General features: G+C 44.2%; 1 protein-coding gene across 2 annotated transcripts in view; it reads left to right on the top strand.

Annotated features, from left to right (window-relative positions):
* LOC148506303 (cytochrome P450 3A12-like) overlaps positions 1-26,633 on the top strand; it is a 49,670-nt gene that overhangs the window by 8,438 nt on the left and 14,599 nt on the right. Inside the window, exons 2-5 of one of the 2 annotated variants that reach the window (XM_088446967.1) lie at positions 12,081-12,174; positions 19,542-19,594; positions 25,838-25,937; positions 26,212-26,325. In XM_088446967.1, the coding sequence (XP_088303093.1) occupies positions 12,081-12,174; positions 19,542-19,594; positions 25,838-25,937; positions 26,212-26,325 (361 nt within the window). The remainder of the gene's footprint in view (positions 1-12,080; positions 12,175-19,541; positions 19,595-25,837; positions 25,938-26,211; positions 26,326-26,633) is intronic. The other variant, XM_088446968.1, reaches the window with a different exon arrangement.

Below are 26,633 nucleotides of genomic sequence, written 5' to 3'. Positions count from 1 at the left end.
CTGCAAGGGATTTATAGTAAATCCCTGTGATATTGCCTGAATTCGCAATGCAAATTCACTTGGTAATATCACACTACAATCCGCATTCAATATGCGGATTGTAGTAAATAGAGCCCTATGTGATATGGGAGGGAGGAGAAGCACTATGTGATATGGGAGGGAGGAGAAGCACTATGTGATATGGGAGGGAGGAGAAGCACTAAGTGATATGGGGGGAGGGAGAAGCACTATGTGATATGATGGGGAGGGAGAAGCACTATGTGATATGGGGGGAGGGAGAAGCACTATGTAATATTGGGGGGAGGGAGAAGCACTATGTGATATGATGGGGAGGGAGAAGCACTATGTGATATGGGGGGAGGGAGAAGCACTATGTAATATAGGGGGGAGGGAGAAGCACTATGTGATATGGTGGGAGGGAGAAGCACTATGTGATATGGGGGGGGAGGGGAAGGACTATGTGATATGGGGGGAGGGGGGGAAAGCACTATGTGAATTGGGGAGGGGGAGAAGAACTATGTGAATTGTATGATTTTGTGTTGTTTCTATACAGGTTGTAAACAGTAATGAATAGCAGTGATATTTTGCACAAATTCAGTTTTGCTCCAGAATTCCCCTTTAGCACAGTATTTACATAGTCATATGTCATCTGCGGTGACAGTCAGCTCATTCTGCTGTGTGCTGTGCTTGGGCTGGGGCTGGGATCACTTAGGGGTCAATCCAATTAGGTGCGAATTGCAAGTAGCGAGTTTGTTTCTTGAAACTCGTAGACTTCACATCAATGCGCGCTGCCTAGAATTCTCCAATCCTATTAAAAATGCCTATTCGCACTACTCGCAGCACAATTATGTGGTCTGGCCGAGGAGCAGCTCTGCCCCCTGTAGTGCACTCTGACTGCTCGGTGGGCGGCTGCAAAGTGAGAGTCACGTGACATACTGATGTCACGTCGCACCCGCCCACACTGTCAGCATGAGCAGTGAGGGAACTCTGAGAGGAGCTGAGGTCTGGGAGCAACTGAGCTAACACCTGGCCTGCCGGCATCAGCATCAGTCTGCTGCCGGGGACTGGACACTGAACAGGAGTGAGCACTGGGGTGGGGAGGGGGAGCTGCCTTATGACTCCTCCAGGTTGAACTACTGCAGTCATCATGTAGCCCCGCCCCCACCTCAGGGCTCAGCCTGTACAGTCCCCGACAGCATTGTTAGACAGGACAGGACGAAGATGAGCCAGAAGACAGCCTGAGCCCTGGCCAGGGTGCCTTTCACTTTCCTGCCAGCGTTGTTACAGGTAAGTGTAGCCTGCCTGGGAGGACTCTGGGGGAGGGGGGAGAAGCACTATGTGATATGGGGGGAGGAGGGAGAAGCACTATGTGATATGGGGGGAGGAGGGAGAAGCACTATGTGATATGGGGGGAGGAGGGAGAAGCACTATGTGATATGGGGGGGAGGGAGAAGCACTATGTGATATGGGGGGAGGAGGGAGAAGCACTATGTGATATGGGGGGAGGAGGGTGAAGCACTATGTGATATGGGGGGAGGGAGAAGCACTATGTGATATGGGGGGAGGGGGGAAAAGCACTATGTGAATTGTAGAGGGGGGGAAGCACTATGTGAATTGGGGGAGGGGGAGAAGCACTATGCAAATTGTATGATTTTGTATTGTTTCTATACAGGTTGTAAACAGTAATGAGTAGCAGTGATATTTGCTTTGCTGCAGAATTCCACTTTAGCACAGTATTTACATAGTCATATGTCATCTGCGGTGACAGTCAGCTCATTCTGCTGTGTGCTGTGCTTGGGCTGGGGCTGGGATCACTTAGGGGTCAATCCAATTAGGTGCGAATTGCAAGTAGCGAGTTTGTTTCTTGAAACTCGTAGACTTCACATCAATGTGCGCTGCCGAGAATTCTCCAATCCTGTTAAAAATGTCTATTCGCACTACTCGCAGCGGATGGGTGCGAATTGACTGCCAAATGAGATAAAGGAGTGCATGAAAAAGTGGGGAGACCATCCTGGATCCCCCAAAATGGATAATTTTGTTAGCATGACCGCATAGAGGGCTGTTTGTGGGCATTAGGAAGGTACTGTAGGTTTTGAAATGGTGTCAAATGGCTGATTTCATGATTTGTGCTTTATTTAAAAAATGCAAGAAAATTATAAAAAAATAAACTTTTTTTGTTTAATCTCAAATGAATTAAACGAGAAATGAAAAAAAAAAAAAAGTAGTAAAAAAGGTAAATTTCGGGTACTTTGAGGGCACCTTGAGAAATTCTAAAAAAAATTATAAACAACAAATATTCTTCAATTAAAAAAATATTGTAATTAAATTTGGGGTGCCTAAACTAACAAAAAAGTTGATTTTGGGATAATTTGAGGACAATTTTTTTTTTTACCCCCCAAAAATGACATGTAATTATTGGACTAATGAAGCTAATTGTAAACCTAGTTAGTCATTAGGGGGGTTTCCAAGGGGTTCAGCACAGTGGGCCTGAATCAGACCCGCTCGCAAGCGGGTCGATGGTGGGCTCTGCGCTTATGCAGCAGGCGCTCTGCGCGTGCGCAAGCCCCGGAGCGAGAAAAATTCTCTCGCTCCGTGGCTCACTACAAAAGGGGTGGCTGTCGATGTTGATCGACAGCTCACCCCGTTTTGGAGGCGTGGCGGGGGGTGGCTTCGCAAACGGATGCGTTCCCAAGCGAACGCCTCCTGATTGTGGCGGCCCCACTGACATCACCATCACTAATAGAGCCGGAAGCTCTCTGGGGCTTGCGGCCACGAGACCCTACCACAAGGGTCTCGTCGCAAGCGCCGATGGTCGCGATGGTCTTCCTCTCCTCACCATATGCCAGAATATGCTTGCTCGGCATTGGGAGTGCCAGCTTCATATTGAGGCACTCCTTAAGCATGTTTAAGTAGTAAAGCAAAACATAGACTGACCTAAACAATATAAAGATACTGTACTTTGCTATAAAGTTACAGTAATTGACAACTATGTAGAGTAGCTTTTGTTTATAAAAACCTTTACTATTATACATAATTAATCTTTTAGTGTTTGTTATTTTGTTTATCAAAGCTGCTATCTCAACTGATATACAATGTAATATTCTCATTAATCATATAATAATGTACACTTGAAAACTTAAGTCCTTTACCCTATTTATTGTCAATGATTAAACCTGATCATTGAAAGAGAAAAGGTATTGTCTGCACGGGATGTAGTCAGGAAGCCGACGGTCAAAATGCCGACCGCCGGCTTCCCAACTGTCAAATCCCGGCAGGGTACTAAGCCAGGCGTCGAAATCCCGACGCCTGTCATTAGACCTACGCTGGGAGGCCGACGCCCGGCATACCGAGCGAAGGTAAGCCGAGCGCTGGGCGTGGACAGCAACGGGGGGGAGAGGGGCGGTTAGGCCCCCCGGGAGACTTAGGTTTAGGCACTTAGCGGGGGGTTAGGGTTAAGCACTAGGGGGGAGGTTAGGGTTATGGGGGGGTAGGGTTAGCATTACTTGCCTAAATCCGCTGTCGGGATCTTCACCCCTGCCGGGCTTCAAGTGTTGGGATTTGAACCGCTGCCCATGCGGCTGGCGGTAATACATCCTGATTCCGGCTGCACACTGTAATAATTAATATGGGCTTGTCATATATTAGGCCCCATATATATTCAAATTGGGCAATATTTCAAAAAGGGGGTGCAGCCCTAAATCAAATTAAGCTATAACGTAACGTAAAGAGAAAAAAGAGCTAGGGGTTGTATTGGATGGGTGCACAGAGAGAATATAAAATATTCCAAAATTACATTTTTAATTCAATTTAGATTAAAATAGTCCACAATCTTTGGGAAGATACAGTGAAATATAGAGGTTAAAAACTAGACATACATCCAAAATATGTGCAGAAAGATAGAAATTATGTAAGTATTATTAAAAAGCAGGATCCACTAGTTAGTTAGATTAATATTGGATACTGCCCTGTAGCAACAGAAATCATGGGGCCCTGTACACACTTTTTTTTTAGGGGCCCTCATCACTGGTTCTTTGGCACAGGTACAGGGGGGGGGGGTTGGCAGGAACAAGTTGATTTTAAGGCTTATACCAACTGTTCTTCTAGAGAAAATTGAATTATTGCCTCTAATAGGTGTGACTTAAAAAGGTGTGTAGTTCTCTGAGTATTATTTGGGGAGGAATAGCACTAAGGACTAGGCAGATCATGGCCGACACAGCAGGACAAAGCCAGAGCCCGCATCCATGGCTGCATCGAGGAAGTGGCTTTTGCGCCGGTCACTATAGTGTGACATCAGGCCCCCGGCAACAGTACAGCAGTGTGAGAGGTAAGAGGACGAGAGGGGAGGAGACGCGAGGGAAGGAGGGCGTTCAGACCGCCTCCTCATTCTGTGCTATGGCCCACAGCAGTGTGCTATAATGAGTCATTCTGACTAATTTTTAGTACTACTGTCAGTGGCACAGTACCACTGCGGGAACCCTCATTACCGCGGACCCCGGCCTTCATCCCCGGACTTTCCCTGACTGATTCTGTGTGCGCTGCAGGCATGTTCGGGCCCCGTTTGCCTGTGATGGACCATGCAGTGGTGGGGCCCGAACATGTCTGCGGTGCACCCTGCATCACTGCAGCAGTAGAGAGCAGGTTTGTCTGTGGGCCCCTGGAATCTTAGGGCCCGGTACGGCTGTGCCCCTAGTCCCCCCCCGTCGCCGGGCCTGAGCACAATAAATCACAGATGAAGACTAGGCTGAAGTTAGCTTCTTATTCACTTCTTATTCGAACTCCAGCTTCTTATTCAGTTTCCAGCTTCTTATTCAGAACTTGTTATATTAAAACATTTTTATCAAGTAGAATCACTAAGCTCACATTGAATAAAGAAAATATGATATCTGTTACACATATTTCAATTGGATTTTGCTTGGCCCACAAAGCTTTTGGGCATGAAATAGGGTGGTAAGGTGGGCACAGGGACCAGATTTTATACATTTGAATAAGTAGCTGTAGTTGTGCAAGGGTTAACTAGCCTTGGGCAACAAATTTGACACTTGGAATCCACAGAGGGGGGTCACTCACATATGACCCACTTGCAATTGACCTTGCCGAAAAAGGTTTTGGGCATGAAATAGGGTGGTAAAGTGGGTACAGGCACCAATTAACATATTTGAATAAGTAGCTGTATTTGTGCAAGGGTTAAAGAGCTTTGGGCAACAAATTTCAAGCTTTTTGGCATGAAACAGGGTGGTAAAGTGGGCACAAAGACCATTTGAATAAGTAGCTGTAGTTGTGCAAGGGTTAAAGAGCCTTGGGCAACAAATTTGGCACTTGGAATCCACAGAGGGTGGTCACCACCAATGATGGGCCAGTGACCCACGATCAACAATCGTGGGTCCCTATGTAGCCTGGACAATATCGTCCAGGTTGGCCTGCATTCGCAGCCGATGGACGATATTGTTATCGTCCATACATGCCCGCGCATCGCTGGTCGTTTGAGGGTTGGAAGGCACAATAAAATAAACGATCTGAACGTTAACGATATGAACGATATCGTTATCGATCATATCATCCATTAAATTCGGTCCGTGTGTACGCAACATAAGAATAGTTTCTAGTAGCAGATGGCAACAATATTACTATTTGCTGTTTGCTGGCAGTCTCTAGTACATGCTGCCTAATATCACATCAGAGATAGTAGATATTTATACTTACAACTAAAGGTGCATACACGTGTAACGATTTTTTGAACGATTTGTCGTTAACGACGTCGTTATCGTTCAAAAAATCTTACGTTTCTGAGTTATAACAATGAACGATAATCGTTCAGGCACGTTCCCGTTTGTAGTTCATCGTCCATTTCAGACTGTCCAACATAACGATTTTCATAAAGGGAAGGAACATTTTTCGTTCATCGTTGTTCACTTTTTCAAGGGAAAATCTGACAGATAATCTGACAGAAAATCGTTGGTTACAAAATCATTACGTGTGTATGCACCTTTAAAGGTGGATGACAAAAAATATATAAATAATTTAAGTGTATATTACATCAGGGCTCGACAAATCCCCGGGGGCCAGGTCGCCATGGCTACCAGATTTTGCTGCCTGGCTACTAGTTTTTGCAGTGAGGGAGGAAGCAGATCCTCATCAGCTCCTGCGGATATTCGTGCCTATAGTATTGCGGTGTTCATATCATGCACAGGAGTGCATGTGCTGAGTGTTGCCTGCGGTGACTGCTGTGCCTGTGTCCGCCCGGCCTGCGCTGATGACTCCTCTCCATCCTGGCCTGCTCTGATCCCTCTGATCTGTCCCAGTCTACGCTGATCCTCCTGTACGTCCCAACTGTCTACTGTCTCCTATCTCCAGCTGAATAGAGCTCTCCGGTAATAGGGTCTATGCTTGGACAGGGATTGTGGAGCGGCTTCAGACGGATAGTGGTGTGACCATGAGAGGAGGGGGTTTGTTGTACTTTCTGGCACCATTGTTTTATGTGAAATGTGGTCCGTTATTACTGGAGGGTGGAGCAGGGGAGCTGTTCATTTTACTGTATCCATTCAACTGAGCATTTTGTGGTCTAGTATAGTGTGTATAACAGTTGCATAACACACAGAGCTGTGCTTCTCACAGTCCTGTAATTTATTTTTTGGGGGAGGCGGTAGTCTGGCTCCTACACTTTCATCCTGGCTCCTGGAATTTAGAAAGATTTGTCAAGCCCTGTATTACATTCATCCCTAGTGGCTTGATTTCTGATAATATTATTAAATTCATTCAGGGTTCAGATATCCCCATATATTATCACAGCATAGGTGTATTGTATCCCTTCAGACTAATAACATTTGATTAGGGAATGTTCATATATTCAATAGGGAATGGATGTAAAAAGCTTCATGTGCTGCCACATGGTGGAATTGCCATGTTTTGCTGTTATCACTTAGTTTAATAAGTCACACGCCATATAACAGGATCCTACTCGTTACTAACAGTGCTGCACGATGTCAGTCTTATTTTACTATGCTGTGAAACTCACAGCTCGAGCCACCTCATTGTCAGTATACAGTACATTTAATAAACTAGTACAGGTGGTTGATATACATCATATTTCAGATCACACAGTGGACCCGCTGAAACGCCAACGCACGCATTTCACTGTGTAAACAGCTTTGTCAAGGCTGAACCCGATTGTCCAGCTCAGAAGGGTATTTAACAAAAGGCAAAAAGCCAATCGGAGTGTTGCTCCATGTCGCATGCGATCATCAGCCAATAGGAGCCTTAGTGTGTCATTGCTGCATCAGAGATCACATGATCTCCCGTCTGATGCAGTCTATTCAGATAGAATCTGTACACAAGTCCCGATCATGTGATCGGGACCATATCCAATGATAGAGGAGGTGTGCCGAGCTTCTGTTTTCTTGTAGACAGGCATCCCAAGCCAATATTTGGCGAATTGTATTACTCATTTCAGTTGACAATCATCCTGTCTATATCGTAGTATTAAGTTAGATCTTTATATATACCACCTTCATCTGTGATTTATTGTGCTACAGGGCAGTATCCAATATTAATCAAGACTAACTAGTGGATCCCACTTTTTAATAATACTCACATAATTTCTATCTTTCTGCACATATTTTGCATGTATGTCTAGTTTTTAACCTCTATATTTCACTGTATCTTCCCAAAGATTGGGACTATTTTAATATAAATTGAATTAAACATAAAATTTTAGAATAATTTATATTCTCTCTGTGTGCCCATCCAATGCAACCCCTAGCTCTTTTTTTCTCTTTACGGTATAGTTTAATTTGGTTGATTTAGGGCTGCACCCCCATTTTTCAAAATATTGCCCAAGTTGAATATATATGGGGCCTAATATATGACAAGCCCATATTAATTATTACAGTGTGCAGACAGAATCAGGATGTATTACCGCCGGCCGCATGGGCGGCAGTTCAAATCCCGATGCTGGAAGCCCGGCAGGGGTGAAGATCCCGACAGCGGATTTAGGTAAGTGATGCTAAGCCTACCTCTCCCCCTAACCCTCACATAGGGGTGCTTATTCCCACTGGACTTTTCATTGCATTATTTTTTATCATTATAGTGGTCACTGTATATCTCCTTATACAATGCAATAATAATACAACAAGTCGCATTCTAAAAAATGCTACTGGAAGACAATGGAATGCTACTCATCTGATATCATCAGCAGCAGAAACAATGATTTCCAATTCAGACACATTTACTGTATGTACATTTTATAAATGTTAAATGCAAACTGCATTTAAAAATCACCAAGTGAACAAATTCAAATGTGCAACATTCACTCCACGCACATGTGACTAGGCACTCATATCACTATTGCCTTGGCAACATCTTCTTAGTAAATAGCAATACTAACTTATTTTTGATAGCTCATAGTAGCAATAGAAAATCTTTGCCATGAAACTTGGTAATAAACAAGTAAGTCAGCTACACAAGACCAAATTAGATATAAATTGACATTTATTTAATCTACAATTTGGATGGCATTTGCTGGCTTTATACAGTATAAGTAAATGTTAATAAATAAATATCTATTGAAAGTTTTTGAGGAGCAAATATGTGAATTCAGGGCCTGATTCAGATCTGCTCGCAAGCGGGTTGATGGTGGCCCAGTGCGCACGCGTGAGCCCCGGAGCGAGCGCAAAAAGCACTCGCTCCGTGGCTCACTACAAAAGGGGCGGCTGTCGATGTTGATCGACAGCTCTCCCCATTTTGTAGGCCTGGCGGGTGGGTGGCTTCACAAACTGAGGCGTTCCCAAGCGAACGCCTGCCGTTTGTGGGTGGCCCCACTGACATCACCAGTGATGTCAGTGGGAGAGCTTCCGGCTCTATTAGAGCCAGAAGCTCTCTGGGGCTTGCGGCCACGAGACCCTACCACAAGGGTCACATCGCAAGCCCGATGGTCTTGACCATCGCGACCATCATCCTGGCCGCTCGCAATAGCTGTGGGTGGCCACCCACAGCTATGCGAGCGGCCAGGAGGCCGCTCCAAAATAAAAAAAAAAATGCCCTGACTCAGAGCGAGCGCTGTTAGTTTGTTAGTTGGTAGCAGGCAATTATAATGCAAGAACCTTTTCTAAATTGCACAGGTGGCTGTAATCCTTAAGTATACATACTGTTGAAGTCGAATGATTGCATGCGACCGCAATTCAACTGTTATCGGACGATTTGGTCGTCCGCTGCCCGATTTATGTTGGTACAATTCACGATGTAACATCGCGTGCGCATGCACCCAGTGTGCGCACGTATCCACACATTCGCACAACACTAAATAGTGAATAATATACAACACTCTCACACTGACAAACACAATATTCATGCAGGGTTTAGTTAGTAACAAGAAACACCTTCTGTATACATGTCTGAGAAAAGTAATTAAAAACAAACAAACAATACACCGGGATACTGTGAGTATTTTACATATAAATTGGGAAGCCCCGCATATAGACAAGTATGGCTGTGGCAATTGAAATATAACCCAGACATTGATATGCACAATTGAATTTGTCTGAGTTAACAATGGTCAGAGGTTTTGCTTACCAGACGCAGTGGCAACGACAATCAGCTGGGAGTCCCCACCCTGCTTGAAAGTGAACCTAGCTGCTTGTAACACCTTGCATTATAGTTTTAAAAATATGTTAGTAAGGGATAAAATATATATAAAATCCATCATAAATAGACTTGCATGCATAAAACAGACACACACATAGACTCACATGCATAAACACTGCACATTACGCACAGTTGCGCTGTTTCACTCTACGAATAAACACACCACGCATATTAGCAACTTTATGCAATATTCTTTTACACATACACAAATTACATGAAAGGTTCCCTAGTATTGAAGTGTAATATTCAAGGTTTATTCAGTGATTATTAATGTTGTGTAATAAAGGTTATTTGATATCTAAGGTTTAGTACATGGTAAGCAGACCGTGTCTGGTGTTGTACTGATCCATCTGTGAGAAGATCGGAACCTGCGTCTGCAAACTATGGACTATAGAGAGTTAAAACATTAAAAATGTACTCTGTAATGTTAGCAGCTTAGATTTGCATGCAGCAGGAAAAAGGATACAAAGGGCGGTTGGAGGCCGTTGTCTCCATTTGAAATTGTCCAATAAAGGATCCTGTAACCAAGACACCTTTAAGAAGAACCAACGGAATCATGCCAAACTTATCTATTGTATTTCCAAATCCCTGCAAGGGTATATATGTGCGCTCTCTGACCCCAGTCGGGAGTCGTCTTGCTGTGCAGTTGTCGGAGGTTTCTAATGCTGATGCCGGTATCTGGGCCAGAGCGCGTGCGCATATAACAACTGTACCTTGAGTCTGTATGATTTATTTGCGCTAATTGTCTTTAGATCACAGCGTGTAACTATCTGTACTTTTTTTGAATAATAACTTTTGTGCGTTGGACCACAAGTGCCAAAGCCTGAGAGCATTTATTGGGGTGCGCGACTGGTCATAGCGCTACTCAGCGCCATCTATGTTTAGAGGTTTATAGGCAGGATTGTTTAGAGCTTTATAGGCAGGATTGTACCAAGGTTTAATCAGGATATAACAATACAGATAATGTTGACTATGTGATTGTGGTTTATTATCCCTTCATTGTGAATGCCCAATAAATCATCTCTATGGAAGTACTAAGTTCTAGTGAACATAAGCAAGGTAATGGTGCTGTACTCTTCCCTTATTCAAACTCCATTCTGGGCCGGATTCAATTAGCCGCGAAAAGCCGTGATCGGCGAAAAGCGCAATGTTTTTGCCTCATTCCCCTGTTATGAAGTGACGTTTTCTCCTGCTTTCACAACGCGCGTCCCGTACCCGCTTTTCTCCCTATTCAATTGCAAAACAGACGAAAACGCATATGTGCGAATGCAGCGAAGAGTGAAATTAGCGAAAGGGACAGTTGTTTCTGGGGAAATCAGTCTGTACCCCCCTAACAAGCATAACTGACCCAGGGAATCAATATAGAAGTGTATTAAAAATCCTAATAAATGTAATTAGGGTATTTAAATTGAGTCAAAGGGCTGATATATGCATATTTGCATAAGTTTGGAAAATTGATTGAAAGCAATTTCTTTTGGGAAAAATTGCTGTTGTAAAATTGGGGGTACATTTACATGGGTACTAGTATATTTTTGTGTCTATAAAGTGCAGATTACATTTTTTTTTAAATACACCTGCTCCAGCCACCTGCAATCCTAAACACACCTGCCCCATCCTTACATCACCCCAAACTACCTGTCTCACACTTTACATTTTTGCCCCAAAAATTACATGTCTGTTTTGGGGTGAATTAAGATTTGTTTTGCCTAATTAGTCATTAGGGGGGCTGTCCAAAGGGTTCTGAAACAAGTCCAAACATTTGTACCCCAAAATATGGATTTTGCACTTTTCTCCTGCCTTTGGGTGGAGGAACTTTCTCACCTGCTTTTGACTATGAAGTTTTCGCCTAGGCGAAAACGTCCTGGAACTGAATAGGGCGATACTTCGGAAACAGGCGAAAACCATACATCAGCGAAATCTTTTCGCCGAACGCGGCTTTTCGCCTCTAATTGAATATGGGCCCTATAGTCTTGCTCTGTATGTAACCAATCACTATGACTTGTTACATAATTAATTACATACCTTAGTAAGGTTGAAAAGTGACTCAAGTCCATCAAGTTTAACCTTTCCCAAAATGTCTAATTTTGTTGATTAGATATGGTAAGACATATAGACCTGTGGTTGGTCAATTGGCAAATCAAAGTTGTACAGTGTGTGGGCAGCATTGAACTGAGACAAGATGCAACAGAAACAAATATTAGATGTGATTACAGCTAAGCAATTTTAAACTAATATGTGAAGTTGCTAATAATTACAGATACTGATATTTCATTTTATGCTTAATTTATATAACATATTACAGTGATATACATTTACTGGTAACATACTAGCTATAATAATGTCACATCTTTTCTGTTAATTATGAAACAGTGATGTAGAATTATAATACATACAGTAGTATATAACATTACATACATAGCTCAGTGGTTTTGTGCTCTTTCCAGCTATGCTGTGATACCTTACAGAGTGTTCATAAAACATGGGATACCCGGTCCTAAGCCTCTGCCATTTATTGGGACTTTTCTGGAAAACAGAAATGTGAGTATAAAGAAACGTCATCAGATTGTTTCCTAGTATCATTGTAATTACCAGTTGAGATTGTCTATTACCATTATTATTAATGTGTATTTAAATAGTAACTTATTCTATCGTTCCATTTAATAATGAAAAATAAGTACTATTACAATACAACAATAAACATACTGTATAGTATACTGACACATATTTGGACAGGGCCCTTTAACCGCTCATTTTGTTTCTCTCTTCCCTGTATAGCTTGTTCAGTACATTTGGTATACAGTGGGCTGGGTTAGTGCTGGGACCAGCTGACCAGCAATGATTTGTGCTTTGCATCTTTTTATTGGCAACACTATCACTTATTATTGGATTTTTTACTTGTATATTCCAAGGGATGGACTGACATGGAAACTGTATCACACTCTAGGCCTGATTCAGTTGTGCAGTCCATGCAGTTGCAGATGCTGGTGCACATGAATAGAGCGTCGTGGTGGCAATAATATGCAAATACTACTTTCAACCTCCTCCTCATGTACTAGCACCTGAATGTGCAAGCACTGAAATGCCCACTTTCAGCATCTCTGCACGCTGCAACACCACCAGTGATTCTTGACATGCCACCATTGGCGCAACACCACGTGCACCATCGACATTTGCACTATTCCTATGGCATGTACAGTGTCTCCGTCTGTACATGACACCTGTGGCGGCGGCTCTGCATCTGAGAATGCAGCCCCTTTCAGTGACACACCCGCGACACTCCCATAACACACGCACCCAGGATTGCCCATGGTTTACCCTCGCCATCTCTAATACCAACGTTCCTGTACACAACAACACATTGTGTGTACACTCAGGGTAAAGCATGCTTTGTATGGGGTTTCTGAATGTTTGTAAACTTTTCACCTCTATCAAGGATGTGTCCGAGCAATTAAAGTATGTAACAGCTTCTGGACAAGTGTACAATGTGCAATATGTGTAGTACTAGAAGATACTGATAAGTGTTTTTCCCCATCCATTGAAAGGCTGCAGGTCTTTGTGAAGTCTGAGAATTAGCAAATATACTGTAACTATCACAAATATTGATCTAACAGATTAAGGGGTAAATTTACTAAGATTTGAGATGGACCCGATTTGCAAAGTGATTAATCTTGCTGGAACTCGCCAAAACTCGGGTGATTTAATCACTTTTTTAATTCAAAATTTACCAACAGGCGATTTGAGGCTAAACGAGTTTGCCGATGGTGAAGCAGAACGAGATATCTCTCCTGAGTATCTCGTTTTGCTGGAGATTACTCACTCGAGATTGCAGTGTTTTCTCTCTGCAAATCTCTCCCGAGCTAGCAGCCTGCACATATCAGTGAGATATGTGCTTGCTGTTTGTGTGTTAAGACTTGTAAAACAGGGTTAAATGTTATAAAAAAAAAAAAATGATGTGAGGTCCCGTCCCCCCCTCCCCCCCAAAAAAGACTAACCAACCCCGGACTTGCCAGCCAGTCCTGGTTCTTAAATTTACAGGGAACAAAATGTGTAGGGTTCTACCTTAATTTAAGAATCAGCACAGAAAGTCCCCGGCTAGAAAGGATCTGGAGCTGGTTTTAAATATAGGGGTAACCAGTGCTTGAAGTGTGCCGGTATGCAACGGTATGACATACACTTTTTACAAGTTTTCAGCACTGCAATGTGCTGTTATGAAAGTAGGGGCCCGTTGTATTAGCAGTAGCAGTACTAATAATGAGTCTGTTGGACTCATTATAGCATGCTGGCTGGTCAGTCACAGCCGGCCTTAACGAACGAGGTGGCCTCTTGGGGCCACGTTCAACAGGCAGGACCTAGCACAGAGCTAGGATCCGTTTTGTGCCTTTAGCTCTGCTCCGCCCCTTACAGCTCTTCTCCCTATACGTCACATGCTTCTGCCGTCGCCGCATGGGGTGCAATGCCTGCCGGCCGGGCGGGGTGGGGTACAGCCAGACATCGGAACCACAAAGACGAGGAGGCTACAGCGTCAGGGGCGCATCCACTCAGGATCAGGAAGTGTGACTGGGGAGAAGAACAGGAAGTAATCCTGTGCGGAGAAATAGAAGGTGGGTCGCGTCTGTGGCAGCGCATACATTACAGCCAGGACTCTGAGGAGGAGCTGGACGATGGAGCGGGGCCACGGGAAAGGGACTGGGAGCAGCCACAGCAGGAGGAGGAAAAAGGTGAGTTATATATACGTATATCTAGCCTATCGCTTACTGTACACATATCAGTTACTATTCTCCCTCCCTTTTGCCCCTGTGTATATACAGTGTCCCCATGTGTGCTGTCCTCCCACCCTGTGCCCCTGTGTGCTGTCCTCCCTGTCCCCATGTGTGCACAGTCCTCCCACTTGTGCCCCTGTGTGCTGTCCTCCCTCCCTGTCCCCATATGTGCACAGTCCTCCCACCCTGTGCCCCTGTGTGCTGTCCTCCCTGTCCCCATGTGTGCACAGTCCTCCCACCCTGTGCTCCTGTGTGCTGTCCTCCCACCCTGTGCCCCTGTGTGCTGTCCTCCCTCCCTGTCCCCCTGTGTGCTGTCCTCCCTCCCTGTCCCCATGTGTGCACAGTCCTCCCACCCTGTCCCCCTGTGTGTGTGCTGTCCTCCCTCCCTGTCCCCCTGTGTGTGCTGTCCTCCCTGTCCCCATGCGTGCACAGTCCTCCCACTTGTGCCCGTGTGCTGTCCTCCCTTCCTGTCCCCATGTGTGCACAGTCCTCCCACCCTGTCCCCCTGTGTGTGTGCTGTCCTCCCTCCCTGTCCCTCTGTGTGTGCTGTCCTCCCTCCCTGTCCCCCTGTGTGTGTGCTGTCCTCCCTCCCTGTCCCTCTGTGTGTGCTGTCCTCCCTGTGCTGTCCTCCCTCCCTGTCCTGTGCTCCCTGTCCCCATGTGTGCACAGTCCTCCCACCCTGTGTCCCTGTGTGCTGTCCTCCCTCCCTGTCCCCATGTGTGCACAGTCCTCCCACCCTGTGCCCCTGTGTGCTGTCCTCCCTCCCTGTCCCCATCTGTGCACAGTCCTCCCACCCTGTCCCCCTGTGTTAGTGCTGTCCTCCCTCCCTGTACCCCTGTGTGTGCTGTCCTCCCTCCCTGTCTCCCTGTGTGTGCTGTCCTCCCTGTCTGTCCCCCTGTGTGCGCTTGAGTGCTGCAGCGGGTAAAGGAAGGAGGAAGAGGAGCAGGGGTGACATGAGACATTAAGGAAATGCTGACATTACTATTTTGAGTGGCAACACCCTCGTGACGCATGGCCACACCCATTTGTTTGTGCGCGCGACTACGGCACAGGCTACCGCCATACCCAACTTCAGAATTCCCACTTCGACCACTGGGGGTAACCTCATGCCAATTTTTTTATCCCTATATTTAAAACCAACTTTGTCCCTGCTGCCTGGTGCTGGTTCTTAAATTACAGTGGAACCCTACATATTTTGTTCCCTGTAATTTTAAGAACCAGGACTGGCTGGCAAGTCCGGGGCTGGTTAGTCTTTTGGGGGGGGGGGGGGGGGACCTCACGTAATTTTTTTTACAAAATTAACCCTATTTTAACCATTAACAGAAAGAAACAGACACAAATCTCGCAGCTCAGGGGGTTGAGAGATTGAAAAGTGATTTGGACAAAGAGTTTGCTCCTATCTCACCCAAGCTTCTCATCCCGATTCATGGTAAATTTGAGAAATGTGGGCCTGATTCAGAGCCGGACGCTCTGACAAGAGCGCTCGCTCTGAATCAGGGCCGTCCTACCTATTTTTGGAGCGGCCTCATGGCCGCTCGCATAGCTGTGGGTGACCACCCACAGCTTATGCGAGCAGCCAAAAAGATGGTCGCGATGGTCAAGACCATCGCGACCATCGGGCTTGTGACGAGACCCTGCGGTAGGGTCTCGCTGCCGCAAGCCCAGGAGTGCTTTTGGCTCAATCAGCCAAAAGCACTCCCACTGACATCACTAGTGATGGTTATGGCAAACTAAATGGTAGGCGTTCCCATGGGAATGCCTCCGTCTGGGCATCAACGCCCCTAGCACGCCCACCAAAGGGGGCGTGCTGTTACTCACCATCGACAGCACGCCCCTTTGGTGCGAGACCCATAGCGACGGCTCGGCCATCGCTATTCGGGTCTCGCGCATGCGCACTAGGGCACCATCGACCGCTTGCGAGTGCTTAGCGCTCGCGAGCGGGTCTGAATCAGGCCCTGTATGTTTTAGGTGAATAGTACTTGCGATTTGGCCCGATTGTAATATGATTCGAGATTGCTATCTCACCTGAGTTTTACGAGTGAGATGAGAGAAATCTCTCTCTAACTCACCCGACTTTTGCCTTTAGTAAATTTGCAACCAGGAAAAAAATTAATAAATCAGCCGAGATGGTCATCTCGACCTATCTCGATTCTTAGTAAATTGACCCCAAGAATGATTAACCTGAAAAGAATGCATGAATAACAATATACACAACCAATTTAAATAGAAGCCTAATTTATTGGGCAAATACAGTAATAGGCTATGCTGTTCTAGCAACAAAACATTCAGGGAGAAGCAGATATAAATGTACAGAAAATAGAAATTATCCATGAAGCCAGAAGTTTAGGAAAATGAAGGCCAGCAGCAGAATGTTTCTCCCATATACAGATTCATTAATTATTGCTTAGAAACCACATTTCTTGATGATGTTTTCAAATGTTTAAGACATCCTTGGAATGTGTTTGTCCATTTAAAAAAATCTCACGCATTCTCTTTCCATGCATTTTATATTGCTATTGGGTTGGGAGTCTCTTCCTCCAAAATAGCCATAAGAGTGATGTATAACAATAACATATGGGGGTTTATGTAATAACTTGCGACTTGCAGACGCTGCGAGAACTCCTGCGAGTTTTCCCATATTTTTAAAGCGGCAATCATTTTATGGGCAATACCTGGTTTTGCCTTTAAATTGATTGCCATTTTAAAAATATAGAGGCTCGCAGGAGTTCCTGCAGCAACCACAAGCCCCATGGTCTGGAATGAGCAACTATTTTATATCTGGAATGTGATGTTTGTAAATAAAAATATGCTTTAATTTGCCAAACAAAGTATTATACTTTTGTCCTCTAATTTAGTTTGCCATAATGTGGGAGGTTTTAGCTAATGATTACATAAATTACAAGACCTATTTAGAGTTCCTTTAAGAATACCATATGTTCAAGAATTATGGGGTTAATTATTCCTAACTGGAGTTCTCAGGGCCTGATTCAGCAAGGAACGCAGTTGCTTACACGCACGCAATTGGGCGCGTGCTCGAACCAGACGCTGTGATCGGGACTGCGGTCGCAGAGGCTATGCAGACCCATGGTAGAGTGAGTGACAGGAAGTGCCATTTGTTGGTGATGACGGGGGGTGGTCGGATGAACACAGACGTGCCAGTGCATTTCAACGAAATTGTATGGGCGAGCATACATTAGGCACTTGCGATACCAGACGCCGCCTTAGGACTCATAGCGTGCAGTGAAATAAGCAATTCCTGAGTGAGGTCTGACCTGCCTTAACTGTGCATATGGGTCCGATGTTATCGATTGTTTAGCTATGTTGTCAAAGTATATAAATGTGCGTAAGGGGAAGTGGGCGTCTATGTCAGGCTGTGATCGTAATGCAAATATTTACATATCACCGCTGATATTAGCAACTACATTGCATACGTATAAACAGAATAGCAATCCTTGCTGAATCAGGCCCTTTGCACAGTATACAGTATCATCTGTCGTGGGAAATTTCTGCAACAAGATTTAAAGTTAGAACAGTAACATTCATGTGCTGTAAAAAACTCAGTTACTATTAGTTCATATACTTGCCGACATTTATAATCTGCTCCCGGGAGATGCCGACAGGCACAGCTAGCCACTTTGGGGGGCTGGGCCGGGTTCCAAGGTCATTAGGCCAAGCCCCATCACTGAAAACTGATGCGAATTGCGGGAGCGCGAGGAGAGGGCGGGACTAAATGACACGTCATTTATCCCCAGGAGAGTAGGTAAGTATGTAGTTGCATCCACAAATTGAAGCAGCTATAATGTATCAGACCAGAAGGTTGCTGAATCCTGAGTTTGTATAAATCCCAGATTTGATAAGAACATATAGTTCATCATGCTGTATCTTTCAGCTGTATAGTTGCCACCAATCCCGCCCCCTCTTCCATATACTTAGAGTTATGCTAACTGGCCCCCAAACAAGTCAGTCTTATTCTTCAATCAGACAAAGCTGGGTATTAGACAAGTATTACTGTGCAATGTTTTATAGTGAATTTTGTGTTATTGTCTCTGCCAGTTTGTAGCGCAGGGGTTCCCAACCACGGTCCTCAAGGCACACTAACAGTCCAGGTTTTAAGGATAGCCATACTTGAGCACAAGTGACTTAATTAGTACCTCAGTCATTTTGATTTATCCATCTGTGCACAATCATGGATATCACTACAACCAGGACTGTTAGTGTGCTTTGAGGACCGAGGTTCAGAATCACTGTTGTAGCTTATAGTACACTATCTGTCTCCATATATTAAAGACTCTTCACTTGAGGTTTATGGCTATCTATTGAAAAATACTCGATGGTTTAAGTCAGGGGTGTAACTAGGTATTTGAAGGCCCCCTAGCAAACTTTTGTAAGGGCCCCTATGTACCACCCAATGATGAAAAATGTATATAACACATGTACAGTAACTGTGACAAGGAAGATGGGTCCACGTCAGCCCTGGGCCCCATGGCAACTGCTCCCCTTGCACCTATGGTAGTTATGCCCATGGTTTAAGTCTTTCAACACTTTGAGTGGAAGCCATCTGTATTCTCAGCTTAAGTAATCTGGGTTAGGGTCCCATAGAGGCAACTCCCCATATATGGGGAGTTTATGTGAACAAAAGTTTCTTAAGAGGAAAAAAACTTCTCAATCTTGCATCACTCCAATGCAGAATCCTGAGCATTAATGACGGCATTTGAGTATTAGCATTGCAGTCCCCTTGGTAACAGTGATGGTATAGAAAGCATAAATGGGGGGTTATTACTAGTACAGGTATTTTATTTTGCACTTAATAATAAACAAGTGAGATGTAACAAGTCAGATAAGTGGGGGAAAAAAAATGTAATTTATGTTTGATAGGTTGTCCTCAAGGTTGTTCTGTCGACATTATGATGTCCTTATACATGTCGACATGGTTACTGTCGACCTTTTGACCAGATACCGTCCTCCAGGCCTTTGGAATTGCTCATTATATTCACAGATAATTGAAATAGTCACTAAACTCTTCGAAGATTCCAATTTTCAATAAACATTTTGTAAAAACTGTGCTTAGATAGATTACACCCTTACTTACGCTGTGTCCTGTTTTTTATATGTGTATTATTGATGAAAAAAGCTTTTTCTCTTCAGGGAGTCTCTGAATTTGACATGGAATGCTTCAAAAAATATGGAAGAATTTGGGGGTAAGATCCTTTTTATGTTCAGTGTATGATAACAAAACATTTAAGGATTAATAATCAGGTAAGGTAAAAGTGATGTGCTATAAGGAAATTAATCACCAATATTTTTTTGCTCTACCTTTGCTTATATAAAGCAGCAGCATTAGGTGAACCTGATATAATATTATACTACAATGAAGTAGGGGTGAGCGGGTTCGGATTTCTGAAATCCGAACCCCCCCGAGCCCCCCCGATCTGAGTCAGATCCGAGTCAGGCTCGACTTTTCCCGCCTGACTCGGATCTGAAATCGAGGCAAAACGTCATCATCCCGCCTTCCGGGTCTCGCGGATTTTGGATCCTATATAAGGTACCCGCGTCGGCGCCATTTTCTCACTCGGCTGTGGACAGTGAAGAGGGAGGGTGGGAGTTAGGGCTGGCTGGGCTGTGTAGTGTAGTGTAGTGCAGAGTAGTGTTGTGCTGTGCTGTGCTGCTGTTGTCCACTACTTCAAAGTCCATAGGGGCTGGCTGTGTTGTGCTGTGCTGCTGTTGTTAATAGGGGCTGTGTCCTCTACTTCAAAGTCCATAGGGGCTGGCTGGACTGTGTTGTGCAGTCAGTTCTCCATAGGGGCTGTGTCCACTCCAAAGTCCTGTGCAGTGTCCTAGTCCTAAAGGGGTGCTGTAGTGTTGTCCAGGGGGTGCTCTGTCCATCAGGGGTGCTCCCCCCCAAGTGGTAAAAAAAATATATTTTTTCTGTGTTTGTGAATTGTGTGCGCAGTAGCCGCACGTGCATCAACAAAGTAGTGCCAAGCGTGCGCCTGTGTCATAAGTAAAGGGCCGGCTGGCTTGACCGTTAAAGGGTGCTGTAACCCCCAAAGTACACTCCAAACCAAATAACAAAATATTTTTTCTGTGTTTGTGAATTGTGTACGCAGTAGCCGCACGTGCATCAACAAAGTAGTGCCAAGCGTGCGCCTGTGTCATAAGTAAAGGGCCGGCTGGCTTGACCGTTAAAGGGTGCTGTAACCCCCAGTGTACACTCCAAACCAAATAACAAAATATTTTTTCTGTGTTTGTGAATTGTGTGCGCAGTAGCCGCACGTGCATCAACAAAGTAGTGCCAAGCGTGCGCCTGTGTCATAAGTAAAGGGCCGGCTGGCTTGACCGTTAAAGGGTGCTGTAACCCCCAAAGTACACTCCTGTCCAAACCAAAAAAATATATATTTTCTGTGTTTGTGAATTGTGTGCACTGTGGCTGCACGTGCACCAACAAAGGAGCAGTGCCAAGCGTGCGCCTGTGTCCCATAAGTAAAGAGCCGGCTGGCTCATTTCTTAAAGGGTGGTGTAACCCACAAAGTGCACTACTCTCCAGCAAAAATAAAATATTTTCTGTGTTTGTGTGCGCTTTAGCCGCACGTATATATCAATATAACATAAATGGAGGACCAAACTTTCTCTGATAAAAATAAAATAGAGAAAGATCAAGAACCACTTCCTCCTAGTACTGTTGCTGCTGCTGGGAGTTGTTCATCATCCCAGAGAGGAAGTAGGAACACCACTACTTTTACTAAACAATTGACCCTCCAACAGTCCCTAGCGATGAGGATGAAGTACGACAGCAGTCATCCTGAAGCAAAACGTATAACTGAGGCCTTGACTGCTATGTTGGTGTTAGACGTGGGTCCGGTATCCGCCATTAGTGCAGTGGGATTTAGACAATTGATGGAGGTAGTGTGTCCCCGGTTCCAAATCCCGTCTAGATTCCACCTGCATCCTCAAAGCAGCAGCGACAAGCGTGCGTCTGTCTGTTAAAGGGTGGTGACACCCTCAAAGTGCGCTCCACAAACAATAAAAATATTCTCCTTTTTTTTTATGTCTTTGTGAAATGTGTGGGCTGTAGCCGCACCTGCATCCTTAAAGCAGCAGCGACAAGCGTGCGTCTGTCTGTTAAAGGATTACATCGGTGACAGCATCCAAGTAGGCATGTCAGACAGTCCGTACCTGTACTGGCAGGAAAAAGAAGCAATTTGGAGGTCCCTGTACAAACTGGCTCTATTTTACCTGAGTTGCCCCCCCTCCAGTGTGTACTCCGAAAGAGTGTTTAGTGCAGCCGGGAACCTTGTCAGCAAAAGGTGTAGGAGGTTGCTTCCACAAAATGTGGAGAAGATGATGTTCATAAAATGAATTATCAACTCTTCCAGGGAGACCAGCCTCCAGAACGTACAGAGGGACCTGTGGTTGTGGATTCCAGCGGGGACGAATTAATACTCTGTGAGGATGAGGATGTACACAACACTGAAGAGGGTGAGGAATCGGAGGATGAGGACGACATCTTGCCTCCGTAGAGCCAGTTTGTGCAGGGACAGATTAATTGCCAGCTTGTTTTGTGGGGGCCCAAACGAACCAATAATTTCAGCCACAGTCGTGTGGCAGACCCTGGCGCTGAAATGTTTGGTTTGTTAAAGTGTACATGTCCTGTTTATACAACATAAGGGTGGGTGGGAGAACAATTCCATCTTGCACCTCTTTTTTTTCTTTGAATTATGTACTGTTTGGGGCCTAGTTTTTCAAACTGCCATCCTGTCTGCCACTGCAGTGTCACTCCTAGATGGACCACGTGTTTGTGCCGCCCACTCGTATCTCTTAGCATAGTCATCCAGCTACCTCGGTGCAACCTTTTGGATATAAAAACACTATTGTGAGGTGTGAGGTCTTCAGAATAGACTGGAAATGAGTGGAAATTAAGGTTATTGAGGTTAATAATAGCATAGGAGCAGAAAAAAACACAAATTCTGTGATTTTAGCTGTTTTTATGCTTTTTAAAAAAAAAAATACAGATCCAAAACACAAAACCCAGAACCCAAAACACGGAAGGGTGGTTTTGGCAAAACCAATCCAGATCCAAAACACGAAGAAAGATCCAGATCCAAAACCAAAACACAAAACACGAAAAGTGGCCGGTGCACACCCCTACAATGAAGTCTCATATGCAATATATACATGTCAGAATAGTGCCTTTACAGTTATTAGTAAATGCGAATAATCTCCATATAAAATGTAACTGCAAACGCCTCTAAATAGGCTCACAGGGCCTGAGTCAGAAGCAGTTGCTTCCAGTTCTATGTTTGTTGCCACGTCTGTACCTGTATGCTACTACGGTACAATCCCTTCCCCGGTGTACAGCTGTGTGTCTGCATGTGCAAGGACTGAGACGCCCACTACAAGCGTCATTAGATGCTGAAAAACCATTAGGTGCATCCACAGACTACCATCGGTAACACCATCAAAACTGGCCACCAGCCCCATGCTGCTGCAAGGTCAGATTCTCCATCAGAGTATGGCCTCCAATGTCAGAGCCTGAGTTTGCGACCATTTCAGCTACACTCCCACAATACCCCAATAACACGCCCAGAAAATGGACCATCTTTGTGTATATGAGTAGCCACCTACCGGTCACTGCCCAAAAATGCGCAATACATATCTGAGACTTTGCATCTCAATCGGTGCTGTGTCTCTGTACACACACACCGTGAGACTCATGAACAAATCAACTTTTTAGCTACTTATATGTGATTTATATGCATGCGCAGTTGAAAAACAATGACCATTTGCTTGAATATTAGCATTGCGGGATGTAGTTATTAGACCGCCAGACGAGATGCCAGCAGTCTAAATGCCGACTGTTCAAGCCCGACATGGGACTTAAGATAGGCATTGAAATACAGACACCTATCTTAATCCCAACGCCAGAATCCTGACAGAGGCCATCCCAAATTAGGTAAGTCCAGGGCATTTTAGGAGTTAGCCGCAGGGGGGAGGGTTAGATTTAGGCACCCTGGGGGGGGGGACTTAGGCATCCCCCAGGGAGCGTTAGGGTTAGGCTAGGGAAAGGGGGGTTAGGCGCCACTGGGGGAAAGTTAGGGTTAGGCAAACCCCCTGGGAGAGTTAGTTTTAGTGTGCAGGAAGGGGGGGTTAGGTTTAGGCACCCCCGGGGAGGACTTGGGGTTAGGCAGTACCCCGGGAGTTTTAGAGTCAGGCACCACCAAGGGAGAGTTAGGGGGGGAGAGGGGTTAGGATACTTACCAGTCGGCGTCGGGATATCCTCCAGTCAGGCTTCCACAGTCGGGATTTGACTGTGGAAGCCCGACAGTATTTCTGAACAGCCACCGGTATTTCAATCCCATTCCCAGCATAGCATCTGACTCAGAATCAGGTCCCCAGTGTGTAGATGCATTTAACAACACAAGTTTTGTTGTAAGCCTACTAGTGATACTAGTACACACTACATTACAACTACATCCTACTATTGCTACGTATATAATTACTTATTGATGTGTCACAAGCTTGGTTAGTGTCACAAAACTAGACTCTGACACTTTTTCAAATCAAATTTTTTTGTCTGTAATAAAATCAGAGTCTAAAAACTATAGAATGGCTACTAAGCTTTTACAATTCTAGCATCTTCTCTGTAGCGCTATTTTTTACAATAACGCAGTAGTAGTTGCACCTAGTGAATGCCAGGCGTAACAAGTGAGCATACTTACACCCCACAATAGTGTAGAGATGACAGAGGGATAGCTGACAGGTCTGGCTTGACAATTTTATTAATCAATGGCAAATTGCATTAACCTATTTGTACACAATATAATAACATTATGAAGTATATAAACAAAAGAGAATGGTGGCTTGACAGCAAAAAATGCATGTTCCATATAAAATGTGATTAAATACAATCAACTGTTACATTTCCCTTAATGGAATAAAATAAGAATATTTTTTGCTGCAGTAGTCCAAATAGAAATGTCTGTATGTATAAGTAATGCAAACAAACAGCCACTGTTTTACTGTATATAATATTACTGCAACAATAATGAATTAAGTACTATCAGCTGGAGAAGTACGACACAAACAGCCCAATTGAAGCAGCTTAATCATCTTCAAGACACATCGTTGCTTGCACCAGTCCTCTGGAACAGGCATTCATCTGCTGATGCGTCCATATCTAAATTAGAGATGAGCGGGTTCGGATTTTCCTGCCAAAAATTGGGCAAAACGTCATCTTTCATGGACAAACATCATCATTCCTGGACAAAAGTCCAGGACAGGGCAGGACAATATCATCAAGAAATGCCTTTTCAGAGATTTGGCAGGATAACTGCACTGAAAGATATCTTATCAAAGATATATTTCAGTGTGTACACCCAATATCGTTTGTCCCTCACTACAGAAAGTTCAAGGGAAATCTTTCGCCAATATCGTTTATACAGCACATTGTCCCGTGTGTATGAGCCTTTAGGTTCGGTTACAAAGAATGATTTTGCACAGAATTTAATGGTGGATGATGTTTGCTGAGATCTTAAGTGTACTCTGTCCATCCAAAATAAGTTTAAGCCATGCGCTGGTTTTCAATATGTTTCATACATAAGGATTATTACCAATTAAAGTGTATATAGAATAAGGGATTGGCATTCCAACAATCAATACAACCAATGCACAGTGGGTGTTTTAAATTATCTGAAAATGTTGGATTGGAATGTTACACTGAAAGGTTCCGTCACCATTTTGATATTGGTATTTTTTATATATACTTTCCATGCATGGTCTTTATTCTTCAACACATATTGTAGGAACAATGGGATCCGGTGAAGAGGTAGTGTGTAGGGAAGGTGATGCAGGCTAAACTTAGTGTATGTCATGGTTCAGTTGGTTGCTACCATTTGATGCCTGGGGCTCCAGAAGGACCATTGTACCTTTCTGTCATTTGACCTGTAAGACCATTGATGGATGATATGGACTATAATCCACTGCACATGTAAAGATTTCAGAATTTTGTGTACATGTGCACATGTTATAGATATGCCCCTTACTCATTGTATGTATTTATTGTATTTCTTTCTTTCTTAAAGGTTACTGATCCTACCTCTGACTGAGTGCAGTGGTCCGGTAATCTGGTGATCCATGTTGTGTCTCAGTCATCTTCCACCATGGCTAAGTGCGATGGACTTAAAATGTGTTTTATTTGCAAAGCAAATGGGACACACAAGCAACTTACGCTGATTAAAACAATATGCGGCATGTCTATATTCTGTGTGCGACTGCGGTTATAGCTGCATGCAAAATGCTACGTTACAGTGTCAGCAGATCCTTAATGCGCACTGAGTATGAGGATAATAACTTGTTTTTCTTTGTAGTGCCTTAGTTTTTATTTTTAATCTATTTTGTATATGTAATAAAGCCTTTTTTGTACTGAAGAATATTTTTTTCTTCAGGTTCTACGATGGTAGACAGCCAGTTCTTGCCATTCTGGATCCTGTAATCATAAAATGCATTCTAGTGAAGGAATGCTACAGCTTATTCACTAACAGAAGGGTGAGTGACAGTCCCTCAACCTAATGCCTGTATCTTGCTTTGAGTGTGACCATTAACAGTTTCTAGTATTTAGGCGATGGATGTTTTATAATGAAAACGCTATGTTACATATGTCACGCTTCTACTTTGATCACATTGATTAGAGTCAATTTTAAATCTTAATTCTCTTGTCTTAGAACGTTTTCTATGCCTCCAACTTGTTCTTATGGCAGATTGTCTGTGCAGTCTGGATGCACAGTCACAATGCTGACTTGTACTTTTTGGTCTCTGCTAGAATTTTGGTCTAAATGGACCCTTAAACTCTTCAGTGTTGATTGCTGAGGACGACCAGTGGAAGAGGATACGAACTGTGCTGTCCCCTACATTCACCAGTGGTAAACTAAAGCAGGTAAAGTATATAGGTATCAGGTATATGTGTACTGGAGCAAACCTTTCATGGCATAACTAAAACATAAAGACGCTACATCTGGGGAGGGAGGCTGATGCTGAGCAATACGTATATCTATATTTATACATTGCTACTTCTGTACTAGCTATACATAACATAGTCAAATGAGGGCTTCTTTGTCTGTGTAGATGTAGAGCCTGATTCTGAGTCAGAGGTCTTGGCTGGATCTCTCTTTTGCTAAAATGGGCATCTTGCTGCAGGAGCTGGGCAGCAACGTTGCGGTCACACGCAAGATATCCTTTTTGTGG

The sequence above is a fragment of the Taudactylus pleione genome, unplaced genomic scaffold (assembly GCF_031769625.1).
Source record: "Taudactylus pleione unplaced genomic scaffold, aTauple2 ptg000408l, whole genome shotgun sequence".
Classification (NCBI taxonomy): Eukaryota; Metazoa; Chordata; class Amphibia; order Anura; family Myobatrachidae; genus Taudactylus; species Taudactylus pleione.
This window is presented reverse-complemented; position numbering and strand designations above follow the sequence as displayed.